The sequence below is a fragment of the Thamnophis sirtalis genome, unplaced genomic scaffold (genome assembly GCF_051295495.1).
Source record: "Thamnophis sirtalis isolate CommonGarterSnake01/CBP01778 unplaced genomic scaffold, rThaSir2_p1.2 scaffold_12, whole genome shotgun sequence".
Lineage (NCBI taxonomy): Eukaryota > Metazoa > Chordata > Lepidosauria > Squamata > Natricidae > Thamnophis > Thamnophis sirtalis.
The window spans coordinates 51,040,436-51,062,009 of NW_028261392.1; the positions used below are offsets into that span (position 1 = coordinate 51,040,436).

The 21,574-nt window shown below is 38.9% G+C and overlaps 1 protein-coding gene across 1 annotated transcript in view; it reads left to right on the forward strand.

Annotated features, from left to right (window-relative positions):
- Window positions 1-21,574, forward strand: part of PTCHD1 (patched domain containing 1) — a 115,843-nt gene that overhangs the window by 33,512 nt on the left and 60,757 nt on the right. The window contains exon 2 of the mRNA XM_014070100.2: window positions 19,428-20,088. Coding sequence (XP_013925575.1) covers window positions 19,428-20,088 — 661 coding nt within the window. The remainder of the gene's footprint in view (window positions 1-19,427; window positions 20,089-21,574) is intronic.

Consider the following 21,574-nt stretch of genomic DNA (forward strand, 5'->3'; position numbering starts at 1 on the left):
TTTTTCCCATAATTTCCTTTTATAATTCCTAACAGAAATAATTCCAGTTTTAGTTCAATTTGGTATGTGGCCAATCTTTTATTTTTTTTCCCAATATTTTTTCGCAGATGCGTACGTCCACCACATATGGTAGTATGTTCCATGTTGTTGATTGCATTTCCAACAAATAGGTGAGCACTCCGGGAACATTTTCACAATTTTTGCTGGTGGAAGATGCCATCTGTAGATCATCTTGTACATGTTCTCTCTATATGTTGTTGCCATCATTAATTTATAATTTATTTCCCAAATTTTTTCCTATTCTTCCAATTCTATAGTATACCCAAAATTTGTTACCCCTGTTATCATTTCTTTCACCATTTCTTCTTCCATTTTAAATCTTAATAAATAATGATATATTTTTAATCAATTTTTCTTTGATTCCCTGTAGAATTTTATCCAGTTTTTGTGACTCCTTATAGAATCCATCACTTTCTCTGTCTTTTTTATACTTTGCTGGTATATGTAAATAAGGCCACCAGCCTATGTCTATTCTTTTGTCTTTCAATCCTTGCCTTGTTTTTAACCTTTCTTGGTTATCTAATATGTCTTCGTATCTTATTATCTTGCTTATGTCCAATGCGTTTGTGTATATCAGAGCTTCCATGGTAGATAGCCAGATCGGAATTTTGTTGTAATGTTTTGCTTTAATTTTTAACCATATTTGAAGTAGAGTTTTTCTAATTACCATATTTTTCAGAGTATAAGACGCACCTTTTTACCCCCAAAAAGAGGGTGAAAATCTGGGTGCGTCATATTCCAAATGTAGCAGGCCGAGCAGTGTCAGCAGGAAGAGTGTGAGAGTGGAGCTGCTCTTTTTTCCAGGGGGCAGAAGGCTTTGAATCAAGCTTGATTGTACCCCATTCCAGGTTTTTAACTTCCCGATCTAACGCCCAGAGAAATCTAGCATCTCTGAGGCTCCTCTCATTTGAAGGAGGAGGAGGGCTTGGAACCTGCCGAAAACTGCTGCCCAAAAGCATGGCTTATTTTTAAAGAAATAAAAACAAAAACAAACAAAAACATAAAACACATACAACCTTCTTCCATTTCATATAGCATGTTGTTTGGTTATAAGATTTTGTGCGTCCTTTCCATGGTCAGCACTTACAATTATATATCGAATCACAAATTGTTCATTAGGTAAACATAAGTACATTATTGTTATATGTCAATTTTTCAACTGTAATTATTATTCCTTAATTTTAAACAAGATATTCTAAATATTAAATCCATACATACATCATTTTGCATCAATAGTTTAACTCCAATCATTATTACTATGTTTTAAACAAAATATTCTATATATTGAAATCATACATACATCATTCCATTATATCATTCTAATCTGTTTAACAGTGCTAAACCCTCATAATATTGTATGTATAATTCTATTATTCTTAAAATATAAAAAGTTCTCCCACTTTTTCCATTACCATGATTTTTTATCTAACCATTGATAAAACAAATCCCAAACCTTGCAAAATTGTTCATCTTCTTGTTCTCTAATTTCAAATGTCAACTTACTCATTTCCGCACATTCCATAATTTTTTGAATAGTTTCCTCCTGCGTTAGTATTTTCTCATTTTTCCAATTTTTTGCAAATACAATTCTAGCTGCTGTTAAAACATTTACAATCAAATATTTCAAGTCTCTATTATATATTTCTGGTATAATTCCCAATAAAAAAAGTCTCTGGTTTAAAGACTATACGTTTTTGTGTCATTTTCTCCAACCATGTGTGGATCTTAGTCCAATATCTTTAACCCACATCAAACTTGCTGCCTGGTGATATAGTTCCCAATTGGGCAGGCCCAATCCTCCTCTTGTTCTTTCATCTTGTAGCAATTTTAGTTTTATTCTTGCTTCCCCCCCCCGCCATATGTACTTCAACACTATTTTATTTAAGTCATCAAAATATTCCTTCCCTAGTTTAATTGGAATCGTCTGGAACAGATATAAAATTCTAGGTAGAATGTTCATTTCAAATGTAGACATTCTCCCTATCATCGAAAGTTGTAGATTTTTCCATTTCTTCAGGTCCATCGCGATCTGTTGTTTGAGTTTATAGTAGCTTTATTTAATATTGTCCCCAAATATTTAGCCTTCGTAGCTTGCATCTCCAAGGTTTCCGCCAACTCTTCTTTTTGTCTTGTTGAAATATTCTTTGTCAAGATCTTCGTTTTGTCTTTATTTATTTTTAATCCTGCTATTTTTCCATATTCTTCTATTCTTTCTATCAATTTAGGTGCTGTTTCTAATGGATCCTCTAGAATGAAGTCATCTGCGAATGCTTGTAACTTGTATTCTTCCTTTTTGGTTTTCATTCCTTTTATTTCTTTTCCTTCTCTGACATTTCTATTTAAAACTTCTAATGTTAAGACAAAAAGTAGTGGTGATAATGGGCAGCCTTGTCTCGTTCTTTTCTTTATTTCAATAGACTCTGTCAAATCTCCATTTATCATTATCTTAGCTGTTTGTTTATAATATATAGTTTGTATGGCTTGAGTAAATTTCTCACCAAAGCCTATCTGTTCCAGTTGTAACAGCATAAAGCGCCAATTCATGTTGTCAAATGCCTTCTGAGCATCCAAAAACATCAATGCCAATTGTTTTTCAAGATGTGCGTCATAATATTCCAAAGTATCTAAGATTATCCTCTTATCTTTAATTTGTCTCTTTGGCAGAAACCCATTTTGATCAGAGTGAATGAAACTACTTAAGTATTTTTTAAGTCGTTCTCCCAATATTGAGGCAAACAATTTATAATCTGAATTTAACAGGGAGATTGGTCTGTAATTCTTAATTTGTAGTAAATCAGCCTCCTCCTTTGGTAAAATATATGCTTCTGACCATGTTTTGGGCATTCTCCTCTCTGACGTCACCTCATTTATAACTTCTAATAATGGGAGAGACAACGATTCCTGCAGGGTCTTTATAAAATTCCGCTGGTACCCCATCCGGGCCCAGGCCCTCCCGTTCTTTTGTTTTTTAAGTGCTTCGGTTAGCTCCATCAGTTATTTTGCCTTATAGCATTGTTACAGTTTCTTTGGGTATCTGGGATAAGTTGGCTTCCTGTAAGTATTGTTTCACTCCTGCCTCTTCTGTATTCTCATGATCATATAGTTTACAGTAGTAGTCTTGTATAATTTTTTCTTCTTCTCTTTATTCCCATAACAGATTTGCTCTTGATCATCCATTAACTGCAATATCTTCTTTGAGTCTCTCTCTTTTTTCAGTTTGTATGCCAACCATCTGCCTGGTTTATTAGCATTTTCAAAGTAATTCTGTTTAGCACCCCTAATTTTGGGGGCTAATTCCTCTTTTTCCATTAACCCAATTTTGTGTTTAATTGTATCTATTCTTACTTTAATGTCCTTCTTTTGTGGGGAGTTCTGTAGTTCTTTTTCAAGACCCTTATATTCAGGGGTGGGTTTCTCGCCCCGTTCCAACCGGTTCGGTTGGAACGAGGCCGGTGGCGTCCTCGTGCACGCACGCGGCGTCCTCGCACATGCACGCGGCGTCCTCGCGCACGCACGTGGCGTCCTTGCGCACGCACACGGTGTCCTCGCGCACGCGGCGTGCGCATGCGTACTAGCATCTGCGCGATGCTCCAGCTGCTCCTGGAGGATCGCGCAGGCGCTGTATGCGTTCTGCGCATGCGTAGAAGCGCAGAATTCGTAAAAACCGGGTAAGGAGCGGGCGCGGGTGTGCAGGCGGGCGCGGGGGGGGGGCTTCGCCGTTCCCGGAAGTTACTTACTTCCGGGTTCAGCGACCAACCGGATCGCAGGGACCGGTGCGAACCGGTCGAAACCCACCCCTGCTTATATTCATTGTCAAGTCCTTTAAGTGTTTGTCCTTTTTTTATATTTCTCTTCCTTGTATAGTCAATTATCAGGCCTCTGGTATAAGCCTTCATTGTGTCCCAGAGGTTCTGCATTGATGTCTCCTTTTTTCTATTTTCTTTAAAGAAAAAGGCCAATTCCTTTCTCATTTTCTGTACAAAGTCTTTCTCTTTTAATATAGCGTTGTTTAATGTCCACCTAGATCTTTTTCTTTGTCCTTTCCATTTAATTATCATTGGGTTGTGGTTTGCCCAAGTACTTGTTTCAATCTCAATTTCCTGTATGTTATAGGCCGATTCAGTCGCTACCCATATCATATTTTTATCCATCTGTTTTTTTTTATTTTTAAACATAAAAAACAATATATAAAAAAAGATCTCATCCATTACATACAGCATGTCGTTTGGTTACAAGTGTTTTTGCATCCATATTCTCAGTTACATTTACAATCACAAATTTTTCATCTAATATAACTAAATACCTCACTTTCATTGTACAATGTATATTCAATTACAATTAATATTTTTTTTCAATAAACCAAATTCCCTTACATTCTTGATTGTCTGTTTAATAACAATATACCTTTATATAATCACATATCCCGATATGAAAGAGATTTACCAACCATTTATATTTGTATATCACTGTTTTCAATTATGTATCATCCCACCAATCAACTATCGAGTATGCTTATATTCATTATTGTCCTTGTACATCATACATTCAAACAAAGATGTTATTCCTTCATTTTTCAACAAGGTATTCTAAATAGTCACTTCATATATATACCAATTTTTAATTACTTCCTTATTAAAATTATTTATCAACAACAAGATATCTTTATAATATATACTTAGGGTTATACATTATATTACCAATCCTCTATCAAGTATACATAAATTCATTGTTATTCTTATCAATTTTAAAACAAAAAGTTCTAAAGTATTCAATTCATATATGTATCAGTCTTTCATTGTATCATTGTTAATCTATTTCACGGCATAATTGTATTATCACTTAACTCCTTCAGTTAAAACATAAGTAAAATATTTTTCATTACCAGGTTTTCCCCCCAGCCACTGATAAAAAAAGTCCCATATCTTATAAAATTGCTCGTCTTCTTGTTCTCTAATTTCAAATGTCAATGTACTCATTTCAGCACACTCCATTATTTTTCGAATAACTTCTTCCTGTTTTGGTATTGTTTCATTTGTCCAGTTTTTTGCGAATACGATTCTGGCTGCTGTTAAAACATTTACAATCAAACATTTTAAGTCTTTGTTATAGATTTCTGGTATAATTCCCAATAAAAGATCTCTAGTTTAAGATCTATGTGTTTGTGTATCATTTTGTCCAACCATATGTGGATTTTAGTCCAGTATCTTTTAGTCTCAATGCAAGTCCACCACATGTGGTAATATGAGCCCGGTATCTGATGACATTTCCAACACTTTTCTGATTTATTCTTGGACATTCTTGCAATTCTCGTTGGGGGTAGATGCCACCTGTAAAACATCTTATACAAATTTTCTCTATATGCAGTAGACATTGTCATTTTATAATTTTGAGACCACAATTTCTGCCATTTCTCTAAATCAATCCCATGCCTAAAGTTTTTTCCCCAAGCTATCATGGTTTCTTTAACTTGTTCCTCTTGTAATTTAACCTCCAATAAATATCCATATAGGTTTTTTTATTACTTTTTCATCAGTACTTGTTAGGATTTTATCTAACTTAGTCATTTTATTGTAAAAACCTTTTGATTTTCTATCTTCATTATATCTAGATTGTATCTGTACATATGAGTACCAATTCATTTCTATCCCTTCTTGTTTCAACTCTTAGATTTGAGTTCCCCCTCTGCCTTCAATATTTCAACATATCTAACTGTTTGTTCCTTTTTATATATTATTGGATATGAAAATGCTTCAATCGTTGATATCCATATCCAGTAGTGTAATATTTTAACCTTTTCTCAATTTAATAACAAGGCCTTCCTTATATAATGTCTTCTGAAATAGCCATGTGCTTTAGTTCCCTTATACCATAAAAAAGCATGCCATCCCAACAGTAAATCATGACCTTCTACATTCAATAATCTAGAGTTTTTTAGTGTTATCCACTCCTTAATCCACATCCAATTTGTTGCTTGATAATATAACTCCCAATCAGGTAAGCCCAGTCCTCCTCTAGTTCTAGCATCTTGTAACAGTTTGAGTTTTATTCTTGCTTTTTTCCCTTGCCAGATAAACTTCAAAACTATTTTATTTAAATCTTGAAAAAAGTCCTTACCTAGTCTGATTGGGATTGTCTGGAACAGGTATAAAATTCTAGGTAAAATATTCATTTTGATTGTAGAGATTCTTCCCATCATTGATAGTTGTAGATTTTCCCATTTCATCAAGTCAGTCGCAATTTGTTGTTTTAGTCTAATATAGTTGTCCTCCTTAAGAGTACTGCATCTAGGTGATAGATATATCCCCAAATATTTAACCTTGCTTGTGATTTCAATCTGCAAAGCTTCTGACAACTCTTCATTTTGTCTTGCTGGTATGTTCTTTGTCGAAATCTTTGTTTTGTCTTTGTTTATTTTCAAACCTGCTACTTTTCCATATTCCTCTATTCTTTCTAACAGTTTGGGTGCTGTTTCTAGTGGATCTTCAAGAATAAAAACCAAATCATCTGCAAACGCTTGTAGCTTATATTCTTCTTTTTTAATTTTCATTCCTCTTATTTCTTCTTCTTCTCTAATCTTTCTATTTAAAACTTCTAATGTTAAGACAAAGAGTAATGGTGATAATGGGCAACCTTGTCTCGTACCTCTCTTTATTTCAATAGAATCTGTCAATTCTCCATTTACCATTACCTTTGCTGTTTGTTTATGATATACCATTTGTATGGTTTGGATAAATTTCTTACCAAAGTTCATCTGCTCCAATTGTAGAAACATAAATTGCCAGTTCACGTTGTCAAAGGCCTTTTGTGCATCAAGAAACATCAAAGCCATTTGTTTTTCAGGATGAGCCTCATAATATTCCAAAGTATTCAAAATCATTCTCATATTGTCTTTAATTTGTCTCTTGGGTAAAAAAACCATTTTGGTCTGAGTGGATAAAGCTATTTAAATATTTTTTGAGTCTCTCTGCTAGTATAGATGCAAATAGCTTATAATCTGAGTTTAATAAAGAAATTGGTCTATAATTCTTAGTTTGATTCTAGAATAAGATAAATGTCTGTTTGAATAAAAAGTATATTGTTTTTAGTAGGATTTCTCTCTCTCCAAACATCCTTTAAACCGGTCTCATCAGTCATTTTAAAAAAGGATTTAGGGAGTATCTTTCTATTTGACTTTATTGTTTTTTGTGAGTAATAGTCCATATTATTATCTACAATTCCATTAAAATCTCCCATCATACAAATGTTTAAGTAATCCAAATCCATTATTTCCCTGTGTAATTTTCTGTAGAATTCATATTGTTTATCATTAGGCGCATCGATTTCTATTAGAAGCATTTTCTTATTATTGTCCATAATTTCAAAATTCTTCCATCGTCATTGGTATAAATTTGTTCCACTGGTATTGTATCTTTAATATAAAGGATCACTCCTCTTTTCTTCAGTTACTCAGAGGCTTTTGTATATGCCGCCTTCCTCTTCCTCCTGCAAATGAGAGGTGGCTCAGAGATGCTAGATTTCTCTGGGCGCAAGATCGGGAAGTTAAAAACCTGAAATGGGGTACAATCTAGCTTGATTCAAAAGCTTTGGCTTTGGATTGCTGCGCTGCCACCCAAAAATGTTGTTACAGTGATCTCTGCAGAGCCCACTTCACCTGCACCTTCTCGGGCAGTTCCAGGCAGAGATCTCAGTAACAGCATTTTGGGGTGGCAGCGAAGCAATCTCAGGTGCTTGATTGTATCCCATTTCAGGTTTTTAACTTCCCAATCTAGTGCCCTTAGAAAAGCCTTTGTGGAGAGGAGACTGTTCCTCTTCTCTTCCTCCACCCCCACCTCCAATCTGCCCAGATCTGTCATGCAGCAAAGAGATATGGTAGCTGGGAACCTGGCACCTGCTTTTGCACCAAGACTAAGGGAGCAGAGTGGCAAAGAGGTCTGTGAACAAGCCCGGTTTTTCAAGAAGGCAACCTTGCCAGGTCGAGCGCAGCAATGGCCATTCAGCAGCTCCCATGGGTCTTTCTTTCCTCACTGAAGAGAAGAAGCGAACTGACTGCCACTCCTTGTGCCAAGCAGCGCTGCGTGGTTGCTGGTCAAAGGGAAGGGGGAAAAAATAAAGTGCAGAGAAATATGTTTAGTCCTGCCCTGCCATGGGGAGGTGTAGGGAAAAGAGAATTTGATATCAATAAAAGCCTTACCCTTTAGAGATGATAAAGTAAATGTAAAAGGAAAAAGGCTGAGGTAGTTGCAGCCAGAGTCACAGTGGATGACTCTGCTTAATGCTTAACTGTTTAAAAAAGCCTCTAAAAAAAGTCCCCTCTACAGGAAGAGGCGGGAGAACCACATGCCTCATTTAGTCTATCTTTATGATCACTCAGGCAGAGTTAAGCAAGGGTTAAAAGCCAAAAAAATCCTTATGTAGATGAGGCACGTGGTTCTCTCGCCTCCTCCTGTACAGGGCACTTTTTTAGAGGCTTTTTTAAACAGTTAAGCAGAGTCATCCATTGGAGACTCTGGCAGCAGCTAACCCAGCCTGACCTCAGCAGCTCTTGCCTTTTTCCTTTTACATTTTTACATTTTCATCATGGCAGACGAGCAGAGTTGAAATCCTCTGTGAAACAGCTGGAAAAGGTATGTGGGTCAGAGGGAGGGGGAGGAATTCAAAATTAATGTAATTTGTAAGTGATTATATTATTGTAAGTAATTTGTGTGTGTGTGTATGTGCATGTGTGTTTTACCCGCCTCTGCTGGCACGTGGGCTGGCACTTTTTTTATGTCGGACATAGCGGCAGTGCTTTTGGACATAGCGGCAGGGCTTTTGGACATAGCGCCAGGGCAGCTTTGCCTCTAGTGCCAGGGCAGCTTTTGTCTGCTTTCAAGAAAGCTTCTGCCGGATTGGGCACCTCCTGGGCTAACTTGAAATGACTTTTTTTTTTGCAACGCTGGGACCGCTCCCCTCTGCAATCCGAAACCATGGCCAAAACGAAGCTGTTCATTGCAGCCTGACTCACATCCCCCTTCCTCCCTCCCCATGGCTGTTCTTGCTTGCAGATCTGGGGCAACGACCGCTTGGAAGACTGATCGCCAAGGGTGGGAGGGAGGATCGTGGCGCCCTGCTTGTCCTATATAGTGAGGTTGTTGTAAAAGAGGTTTGCGCACTGGCAGACTGGCAAGGACCTGGGGGTGGGGGGAGCGTGCATCTTTCCCATCCAAGCCCCGCAGACATCATCAACCCCCAGGCAGGTTCTGGGGAGCTGAGCGGGATCCCCCTGGGGAGACCCTTTGCTCGCGGTTCGCCTTGACACAGGGGAGCGGCAAGGCAAGAAGGCAAGGGCGCTCCCCGGCAGTCGAAGCAGGTAGGTGGCATGGATGGGGCACTTCGGAGCATCGCCGCTGCCTGGCTGGCTGGCTGCCTCCCGCTCCCACCACCTGTCACGTCATCCGAAACCAGCTGTTCATTGCAGCCTGACTCACATCCCCCTCCCTCCCTTCCCCCAGGTGTTCGTGCTTGTAGATCCGGGGCAACGACCGCTTGGAAGACTGATCGCCAAGGGTGGGAGGGAGGATCATGGCGCCCTGCTTGTCCTACATAGCGAGGTTATTGTAAAAGAGGTTTGCGCGCTGGCAGATCGGTAAGGACTTGGGGGCGGGGGGAGAGCGCATCTTTCCCATCCAAGCTCCGCAGACATCATCAACCCCCAGCCAGGCTCTGGGGAGCTGAGCGGGATCCCCTGGGGAGACTCTTTGCCCACGGTGAGCCTTGATGCAGAGGGGAGCAGCAAGGCAAGGGTGCTCCCCAGCAGTTGAAGCAGGCAGGCAGTGTGGAGGGGGCGCTCCAGAGCATTGCCCCTGCCTGGCTGCCTCCCGCTCCCACCGCCTGTCACTTCCCCTGCTTTGCGCCACCTGCCCGTGATCCAGCTCCGGGTCAGTGCCGCCACTGCCCAACGGGGCTCCGTGATCACAGCCAGGCAGGCAAGCAGCAGCGGTAAGGCAGAGGGAACGCAGTGCTTGAGCCACCCGACAGACAGGCAGGTGAGCCAACTCCGGAGTCTTCCTCTTCTACTTCCCCCCTCCTCCTCCTCTTCCTCCAGTTCTGTGGTCCCCTCCGCATTCCCGCATCCCCTCCGCACCTCTCGCTTCCCGGGGCCTGCAGGGTTTCCCCGCAAAGCTTCCAGGGAAAGCTTTCTTGAAAGAGGGCAAAAGCCGCCCCTCCGCCCCGGCGCTAGAGGCAAAAGCCGCCCTGCCGCTATGTCCAACATAGAGGCGTCCCGCCTCTATGTCAGACATAGCGCCAGGGCGGCAGGGCAGCTTTTCCCCCCTTGCCTCACCAGTCATAAACCTCACTGCATGTCACTGGTGTCTGGGTATTTTATCCTTGGGATGGACAAGCTTCTGCCTTAGTGTAATCTTGGGTTTGAAGTGTGCATGTATGATGTGTTGGCTGAAGATCCTCCTCAGCTTGTAATGACAATGTTGCTTCATTTATTGTTTTCTTCATTGTCTTTTATGGAGGAGCTCCTGTAGGGTCTTTTTGAGATTTGATGAAGGCCCACTTGGGATAGCAACATGTTCTGAGAGCTTCCTTGGTGTGTTTTAGTTTTTTTCTCCCACCTTTGCTGGTAAGCAGGCCTTCCGCTTGGTGGTATAGGCTTCTGATGACTCCCATTTTGTGCTTCAGTAAGATTCTGAAGATTCTTGGTAAGAATAAAAATGTAAATACTGATCTGTGTATGTGGGTTTTCTGTAAACTTCAATGTTACAACTTCTGTCTTCCTTAATGTGCACTGCACAATCCAGGAAGGCTAGATTATTTTCCATAACATCTTCCCATGTGAATTTAAGGTATCTGTTCACAGAGTTGATACGTTTGGTAAACACTTCTAATTCCTGTTTTTTGATCTTGATCCAAGTATCGTCCATTTACCTATACCAGTGAGTGGGTGAAATTCTTGTGAAGAAGTCTAAGGATTTTATTTCTACCTTTTCCATGTAGAGATTGGCCACAATGGGGGACACAGATGAACCCATGGCACAGTCATGTTTTTGTCTGTAGAAACTTTCATTGTATTTAAAATAGGTAGTGGTCAGGCAGAGGTCCAGCATGACACATATGTGGTCTGGGCTGAAGCTGGTTCTGTCACCTAAGGTGCTGTCTTGTAGCAGTTGCTTCTTCACTACCATGTCAGCTTCAGTTGTTGGAATGGAGGTGAACAGGGAAGTTACATCATAGGAAACCATAGTCTCATCCAGGTCCAGTTTTAGTTTCCAAACCTTGCTAGTAAAGACCTGTGAATTGTTGAAGTGAGTGATGTTGCCAACTAGAGGAGCTAATAAGGTCATTGATTTTTTGTAACACCTACTGAAGGACAATGGCACTGACAAGTTACAATATTACCGTCTTTACCCTGGGGAAGCCACCCATATATGAACTCCCCAAAATCCATAAAGAAGGAACTCTACTCAAACTAATTGTCAACAGCATTAAGTCTCTCACCTACAACATTGCAAAACATTTAACCTCCTTATTTGCTCCTATAGTTGGCAACGCCACCCATCACATCAACAATTCACAGGACTTTGCCAGCAAGATTTGTATCTTATCTACTCATTGTTTTCTACCTTGCCTAAATTATCCTTTGAGTCAATAATGGTGTGTGAATGATAGACCTGGTATTGATACATGAATATAATCTATAGATTTTCAATTGCCCACTACTGGAAAATGTAATGTTTACTCTTCAACAAGAGTAAAATGTTTGTTAAAAATAGAAAAGGATTACCGTGCCAGTTTAGCAATTATGTCATCACGAGACAGAATTTTCACTGTAAACAGACCTGCTATTGTTTTGTCTCCTAAATAATTAAGAAAAAGTTGGCCATAATTTTAAGTAGGAAAAATAATATTGGTTTAATCAGACCTCCCCAAAATGGCCTATTTTTTGTGAAAATGGGCTCATTTTTCTTCAAAAAAAAAAAAAGGGCATGCATAACCTTTAAGAGGCTTGTATTTTTTGTAATTTTTTATTCTTTAAACAGACAAGACACAAAACATAAAACCATCTTTCATTATATACAGTGTGTCGATTGGTTACAAGGTTTTTGTGTATCCTTTCCATAGTCATCACTTGCAATTTATATAAAGTCGCATGTTATCAAATCCAAAATGTTTATATACATTATTATCATTGTACGTTATTTGTTTGACTACCACTATTTATTCCTTCATTTTCAACGAGCTATACTTAATATTGGGATCATTTATATTATAACAATTCATTACATCTTAAATCTATCCAATAATAATATATCCGTAATGGCTCCCCTCCTAATTTGAGAAAGTAAAGACTCTTGAAATGGATTATTTCAAAAGGAACTTTTAATCAGTCAGGATGGAAACCATTAGAGGCAAAGCAGCATCTGAAACCCTTTAGGTAATGCAAGTGGGATTAAGCTGATAATGACCCCTCCCCTTTGTCCGGTTCAGATTATGACCCATACACAAATGTGAAGATGTTTCCTGACTCTTCTGCCCTGAGAGTCACTAAAACACAAATTCCCATGGCTATCTCTAGTTAGACATTAAAGTAAGATATCCACATGGCTATCATAAACATCCCTCCAGAGATGCTGGGACCTTCAGTCTTCCGGTGACAGGAAAACAGTTGTAAAGTTGTAAAACTCAGTTGTTACAGATACAGCTAGTGATTTAACTCCGAGCCCCCCCCCTTCTTCCAATTGAATGGCAATATCACATTTAGGGATATGACATGCTGCCATTCTTTAGAAAAAGGAGAGATCCACCTGTTGAAAAAATAGGAAAAGAAATTGCATCATAGTATTTTAACAAGGTTTGTCAGGGTATTGGGAGTGAAATTTTTTCAATAGGGCAGGGGCCCTAACGTGGTGTTTCTCTACCCATTCATTTTGGGATGAAGGTAAATGCTTCCAAGCAACTAAGTATTGGGTTTTCCCCCTGTGGGTCCTAGAGTCCAGGATTTCCTTAATTTCAAAATGTTGTTTGCCTTCTATCATGATAGGAACAGGAGGTGTAGGTGAAGGTGGTCTGAGTTGTGAGATTACTTCTCATTTGAGTAAACTAATGTAAAACACTGGATGGACTTGCCTGAGTGTCTTTGGAAGGAGTAATTTTACTGTTACTGGGTTGATAACTCTTGTGATTGGGAAAGGTCCAATGAAATTTGGCCCTAATTTCTTTGATGGCTGCAATGACTTCAGGAATTTTGTAGATAAGTATACTCTCCAACATGGAAAGGTTTGGGATCTACTCTTTTTTGTCAGCTTGAGTTTTAAAAGCCTCTCTAGCTTCCTGTAATGCTAATCTAACCACTGGCCATGTGTTTCGTAGGTTGTCTATCCATTCTTTTAGTGAGGGGATAGTGGGTTCTTCTGTGGATAGTTCAGGCATGGGGTTGAAATCCTGGCCTGTTGCTACTCTAAAAGGGGTGAAACCAATGCTTGAGTGCACAGCGTTATTGAAGGCCACTTCTGCAAAAGGTAAAAGATCAACCCAGTTGTCCTGTTGAAAATTAATAAAACATCTTAGGTATTGTTCTAGAACCATGTTCCGATTTTCAGTTTGACCATTGGTGCATGGATGGTGACTGGAATTCTCTCCTCGGGTGGTGCCAAGTAAGTTTAAGAATGCCCCCCAAAATTTTGAGGTGAATTGGACCCCTCTGTCGGAGATGATTCTCTGTGGGGCTCCATGAACGCGATAAATGCTTATCAGGAATAACTTGGCTAGACTTTTGGCAGTTGGGATCGTTTGGCACGGTATAAAATGTGTCTGTTTTGAAAACAAGTCTGTTATGACCCAAATGACAGTATTCCCTGCGCTTTCTGGTAGTTCGACAATAAAATCCATAGCAATCTCCTTCCAGAGTGCTGAAAGCTTGGCTACCTCCTGTAACAGTCCTGGCATTTTGCCTTGGTGTCTTTTAGCTGACACACAAATTGGGCAGCTGGCTACATAGCTCTCTATGTCCTTTTTTTTGTGATGGCCACCAAAATTGCTTTTTAATTAGATGTAAAGTTTTTACAAAACCAAAGTCTCCTGCTAGTTTGGAGCACCTTTCCATTAAGTACAGTCTTTGGCTGGCTGGAACATACAACTTCTCTCCCACCCAAGCTAGGTTATCTTTCATAAGGCAGCTGTCTTTATGGCTCAAAAACCATTCATCGGTGGTTAAAGCTTGTTTAAAAGTTTGGGTGATGTCATTGTCCTCCAAAGTGTCTCATTTTCCACTAAGCGCATGGTTGTAATTGGTCTTCCTCATTTTGCTGAAGCAGGACCGCTTCTATCGTCACATCACTAGCATCTGCTTGTATGACGAATGGTTTCTCTGTGTCCAGGTGCTTTAGGATTGGTTCTGCCGAAAATAGCCGTTTAAGTTTTTCAAATGCCGCTTGGCATTCCATTGTCCAGTTCAAAAGCTGCTTCTTAGCAATAGCAGTAGACTTATATACCGCTTCATAGGCCTTTCAGGCCTCTCTAAGCGGTTTACAGAGAGCCAGCATATTGCCCCCAACAATCTGGGTCCTCATTTTACCCACCTCGGAAGGATGGAAGGCTGAGTCAACCCTGAGCCGGTGAGATTTGAACCGCTGACCTGCTGATCTAGCAGTAGCCTGCAGTGCTGCATTTAACCACTGCGCCACCTTGGCTTCTGTTTCGGGTTACCATCCCCCTTTGTTTTTAAGATCTTGGTGATGGGGAGAGCAATTTGGGTGAAAGGGGGGATAAACTGCCAGTAAAAGTTGGCGAATCCCAGGAAGCTTTGCAACTGTTTGCGTGTTCTGGGTGGTTCCCAGTCAAGTACCGATTGCACTTTCAAACGATCCATTTCTATGCCCTGGTGTGAAATGTGGTATCCTAAGTAATCAATTTTTTCTTGGTGTAATTCGCATTTGGAGAGTTTAGCATAAAGATTTGCAGAGCAAAGTTTGTTCAGAACTGCCCAGACTAGTTTTACATGTTCTGCCTTGGTCTCAGAATATAATAAAATGTCATCAATATAGACTATGCAGCCCTTATATAGATGCTCTCGCAACACTTCGTTTATTAATTGCATAAATACTGCAGGGGCCCCTTGTAGCCCAAATGGTAGCACTTTGAATTGATAGCATCCAAGAGGGGTGTTAAATGCCGTTTTCCATTCATCTCCCTCCTTAATCCTGATACGGTAGTAAGCCTCCCTTAAATCCAGCTTTGAAAAAATTCTCCTTTTGGCTAGGTGTGCTAGCATATCCTTCACAAGTGGGAGAGGATATATGTACAAGTCCACCACATATGACAATATGAACCCGGTATCTGATGACATTGCCAACTCTTTTCCAATTTATTCTTGAACATTCTTGCTATTCTTGTCGGGGATGGATGCCACCTGTAAAACATCTTATACAAATTTTCTTTGTATGCAGTTGACATTGTCATTTTATAATTTTGAGACCACAATTTCTGCCAGTTCTCTAAGTCAATCCCATGTCCAAAATCTCCCCCAAGCAATCATAGATTCTTTAACTTGTTCTTCTAACTTAACCTCTAGTAAGTATCCATACAGTTTTTTAATCACCTTTTCATCAGTACCTATCAAATTTTTGTCTAACTCAGTCATTTTATCAAGAAAACCTTCCATTTTAAGGTCTTTATCATATCTAGAATGTATTTGCACATATGAAAACCAATTCATCTTTAAACCGTCCTGTTCCAGTTCTTGCATAGATTTAAGTTCACCCTTTCCATTCAATATTTCACCATATCTGTTTGTTCCTTTTTGTATGTTATTGGATATGAAAAGGCTTCAATAGTTGATAACCAAAATGGTTATCCATAAGGCTATGCATGCAATTTTTTTTGACAAAAAATGGGCCCGTTTTCATGAAAAATGGGCCGTTTTTTGCTCGTTTTGCCCCTACTCCACCCTGCCAGGAGCACTCTGCAAGTCCCCTCCAAGGCTATTCATACCCTTTAAAGGGGGGGGGGGCATTTTCGTGGAAAACAGGCCATTTTTGGGAGGTTTGCAAAGTGTAAAACTTTTTTTTTCCTTTTGGAAAGCTCTTTGATTGATGAGAATTACATTGATCAAGTGCTGTGCCAGCAGATTGTCAGCGATTTCCTTTTCCAGCACATGGATAAATACACCTGGAAACATCTACCTACCTACCTACTCTCTCTCTCTCCCTACCTACTTGCTGTATTTCTCTCTCTCTCTCTCTCTCTCTCTCTCTCTCTCTCTCTCTCCCTCCCTCCCTCCCTCCCTCCCTCCCTCCTTCCCTCTATCTACCTACCTACCTACTCTCTCTCTCCCTAACTACCTACTGTATCTCTATCTCTTTTTATCCCCCTCTTATCTACCTACATACCTACCTACCTACTCTCTTTCTCCCTACCTATCTACTATTTTTCTTTCTCTCTCTCTTTCTCCCTCTCTATGCCTCTACCTATCAACCTACCTACTGTCTCTCTCTTCCTACCTACTATATTTCTCTGTCCAGCTCTCTCTATTTCTCTCTCTCCCTACCTACCTACTGTATTTCTCTCTCTCTCTCTTTCTCTCTCTCTATCCCTCTACCTACCAACCTATTTACTCTTTCTCTCCCTACCTATCTACTGTACTTCTCTATCTCTTTCTCTCTCTCTATTCCTCTACCTACCTACCTACACTCTCTATCCCCTACCTAGCTACTGTATTTATCTCTCTCTCTCTCTCTCTCTCTCTCTTCCTCTACCTACCTACCTACACTCTCTATCCCCTACCTAGCTACTGTATTTATCTCTCTCTCTCTATTTCTCTCTCTTTCTCTATCTTTCTCTACCTAACTACTCTCTCTCTACCTACCTACCTACCTATTGTATTTCTCTCTCTCTCTCCCTCTGTCTACCACCTTTTTCTAATTTGCCTTTTCAAAACCTTGGTGCGTCTTATACTCTGGTGGCTCTTATACTCTGAAAAATATGGTATGAAGTTGCCCCAGCAGTTTGGTAACATTCTCCACATGTTTGCATTGCAGAAGTAATTTGAGAGGATTTTTATCATCAGAGAACAGCTGGTCAACAATTAGTGTATTTTCAAATATATCTCTAATATTTTGTTCCACTATCTTGGCTTCCTCTTTTAATCAGAATCAGAAGATTTTAGCCACCAACAGCTAAGAAGATCAAGCTACCAGTTACTGTAATAGTAAACTAAAATCATAGCTTTCAATCTTTATCTTTCCCCATCAGCTTTTTTTTCTCACCACACTTCCTTATTTTGCTTGCCTTGGCAGCCTTGTTCCTTGTTCTTTGAGACAAAAAGAAATCCCTAAAATGGCACAAGTCTTCAAAAAGGCTGTAGCTAGTCTCTTTTTAAGTTGATTTTAAAAAGATTAAAAGTCAGCATAAACATTTGAAAGGTGAATTTCAAAACAGCGAATTCTTCAACCCCAAACAGATTGCAGCCCCTTCCCTTCCAACTTTTAGCATGCAGATAGTTTTGGAGTTCAACTCCAGAAGGCATTTGCTGGCTTACAGCTGTATTGGAGCAAAGCACGTGTGCAACAAACCAGTACCAACCTGTACAGGAACCCACCCCTGGTGTGTTCAGTTAGTCATCTTCCCGGAAGTAAATATTTACCATTTTGATTTTTGTACATTAGCTTTCCAGAGCTATGATGTAAAACAAAATAGAATTAATTGCTGCTGCAGTAAATAAGTCTGGATTATCTATTTCAACAATATCTTCTGTTTATTATCTAAATAATCCAGAAATAAAATAATAATAAAAAGTCTATAAAATGTGGTAAATATATATACACCAGATACAATGATTCATTTTCAAAATGCTTCCAGTTCTTTGTATTCACATTTAACTCACATAGTAATATAACCACTATATCTGATTAGTACGGAGTTGGGAGACCAGAAGAAAATTCAAAGCTCTGGGCTGCTCTATATGTCTGTCCAAATTCATTAAAGGGAAATCAGTAGAGATTTGGAGTAAGAATGTAGACCATATAAACATGTACTAGCTATTCACTTAGTTGAGAAAGGAGAACAAAAACTCCAGTTGGGACATTTAAAAAAAATCTTAATTCCTCACCTCAATATTTGCAGGAGCTGTTTGCAGGAGCTATCATTTCTAAACTATAATAAAGAGTAATTCCTACCCAATTATACTGCTCAAGACTTCAAAAGCTTTAACTTAGTTCATGTCTGCCTTGGAAGCCCAACAGATCTGTGAATTTTTTTATAGGTCGTTTAACGACTATTTGGAATTATCATGACCTCAAAAAGGATGCTTTATGGACTGTAAAGCACTTCTGGCCATTGTAAAATGTCATGCTGCCCTCTCCCACAGCCACATGACTGCATTTCAAACACTTGGCATCTACTTCACATTTACGAATGGTTGCAATGCTCCATAGTCACAGGACTGCTATTTGCTACTTTTTTGCTGGTTTCCAGCAATAAATGCACATTTGAGAGAGAAGGCATTCAGATTTATGACTGCATGATTTGCTTAACAATTGTGTGATTCAGAATTACAATAATGTGATTCTCTTAACAACATAACAGTCATAAAATCATGGCCATCACATGGGTGCCTTAACTTACAACTGAAATTATGGCTCCAATTGTAATCATGAGTGAAGAACTAATGGTACATTATCTTAAACACAATAATCCATCTTCAAAGGACTTCTACCACTTTGGGTTGCATATTGGTCAATCTATCATTCAGGGACTACATAGTATGTCACCACCTAGCAAGTCCTTGGGTGGGAGACTATCAGAGTGTATCAGGGCTGTAGATTAGACTGGAGAGTCAGAAAACATCTTGGACAAATTGATATGCTGTTGCCAAGAAATATACATGGATGTGGCCATGCATTAACCACGAATCTATTTTGATTCAAACACAATTGTAGTTAATGGTATAGGAACATTATTTATTTGTTTCATTTTCTTTTAGATAAGAAAGCAGTTTTGATTTGATTGCAACAAAGTTCTTTCTTGCTCCTAATAGAGAGAGAACTTCTGAACTGAAACTTGTTTGGTTTCTTAATGGTGGGGGAAGTCTATTTGTATGTATGAAAAGACAGAGCAACGAATTGGGACCCAGGGTGTTTCTTTTGCCAGAAATTAATTAGGTTGTGCAAAATAGTGTTGGGGAATGATAACAATACTTTAATGCATTTTTAAAAAATTTTCAGAGAGTACTTATTACTGTTTTATTTATTAAATCCTGCTTGCTTGGGTAGATAAGAAAAAACATTATGTTGTTCTAATTGCCACTGCTGTTCTTTTGCTATAATGCAAAATTATCAGATGATAAATAATGTGTGTGTTTTTTTTCTCTCTCTCCCTTGTAGTTGCATTCTGCTGTGACCAGAATCCAAGTACAAAGACCTGGTTTCAATTACACATTTGCTCATATCTGCATCCTAAATAATGACAAGTCCTGCATAGTGGATGATATTGTACATATCTTGAAGGAACTGAAGGCTGCTCGCTTGTCTAATCAAACTAATTTTGCTATCAGATATCCAATCACACACTTAAAGGATGGCAGGGAAGTATATAATGGGCACCAGCTTGGTGGAGTCACTGTGCACAGCAAAGATCGAGTTAAGTCTGCCGAAGCCATTCAGCTTACCTATTACTTGCAGGCTATCAATTCCTTAAATGACATTGTAGCAGAAAAATGGGAATCCAACTTCTGTGACACAATAGAACTTTTCCAGAAATACAACCGGAATGTCACAATGTATCCTTTCACTTCATCATCCCTTCAAAAAGACTTCCAGAAGACAAGTAGGATATCAGAACATTACCTAACCACAAGCCTAGTCCTTGTGGTGACCTTGGCAATGCTCTGTTGTTCCATGCAAGACTGTGTCCGCAGCAAACCTTGGCTTGGCCTCCTTGGCTTGTTAACTGTGACTCTGGCCACTCTCACTGCAGCTGGAATCATTAATCTGACTGGTGGGAAATATAATTCTACCTTCCTGGGAATTCCCTTCATCATGTTAGGTAACTATATCTCATTCGGTTATTACTGTGGATTTATCTGCAATATTTATTTGATCTACTCTATTATGGCAAAGTAACGAAAACAAAAGAGGACATTGTAAAGTGCTCTAGCAATTTGCTAGCCCTCTCATTTTGTTTATCATTAGCAATCATTCATATTTGGGATACCTTATTTATGCTTATTTTGTAGTCAATAAATTTTCAGAAATTGTTGTCTATCAGTATCTGTGTTTACTTTGCTATGGCATATTTAACATTAGTTCCTTCAAAATACAAGGAATTTAAAGGGGAAGGGGTTTAGATACACCAAGACCATCTAATCTAGCTAAATTCAAGTAGGAGATATGTCTAATCCATGCCACCTAAAAATTCTCCAGCTCACTTTAAAACCCAGATCTGAATTAAGTTTGAAAAAGTAGAGCTCCATTCATTGAAAGTATAATATGAAAAGAACACAAATGCTATAGTTTGTTTTATTTTTATAAGCAACCTAAATGGGATGAAGCATCCAAATTTCATGATAGATATGGGGACTTGTAGCCTATTCCTTTAAATATTTTGTTTCTAAGTGCCTCCAATTATGTTGTTTTAAGAAAGAGTATAAAGTATTTTGTGGTGAAACACTTGCAATAGATTTTTTGAAGGAAAATATATTCCTAAATACTGTAGAGTTTATTGTTGAAACTTGTATTGAAAGTATAAAGGAGTAATTCTCTGCCTTTTCCATAAAATAAATCAACCTTTCAACTAGGTCGGCTGTTATATATACTCCTTAGAAAATACAATATCGCAAACCCTCAGGATTAGGAAGTGTAGAACAGAGTATCGCAAAGGTTATCTCTCAGTGCCAAAGATATGCCTCTGAGAAAATTTGAATTGGTGGAATGGGGCTGTATTATGGTAGAAACAAACATCAGAACTAGCTGTGTTCTTTGGAGTTCTTGGTGCTATCTAAGCATGGTTGTTTACTGAGATATTCATTAACCAACTAGGTGACATCTTCATCACCCCATGATGTTATTAATTGGATAATGAAATGTCTGCAAGTAAATATCCAGATTCAGACAGCATCAAATACGCCACAATTCAACTCCAAACTATACATATTCTCTTCCAGTAATTCTGATCATTGGAAATAGAAAGGTAGTCAGGTTTCTGTTGCGTTATTGTTCTGAAGACTTAATAATATGCTAGTATTAGCTGTGGATTTATTTCAGACTGTTTGGAACATAATGTAATAAAAATTGGAATGATGATAGTGCCTATGCATGTAATAAATCAAGAAATATAAATAATGGACTTGTGCTAATTGGACTTCAGAACTTATAGTTACAGTTGTAGATTTGGACATAGGTTTATTGTGACAATTTGGCAGGTTATTTGTGATAGAGGTTGGAAGCTAGCATTGCGCAGAGAAATTTATCAGTGTCATGAAGCAGGTGGGCAATCTGTAAGATTGCAAGGAGACACCCAAATGTGAAGTATA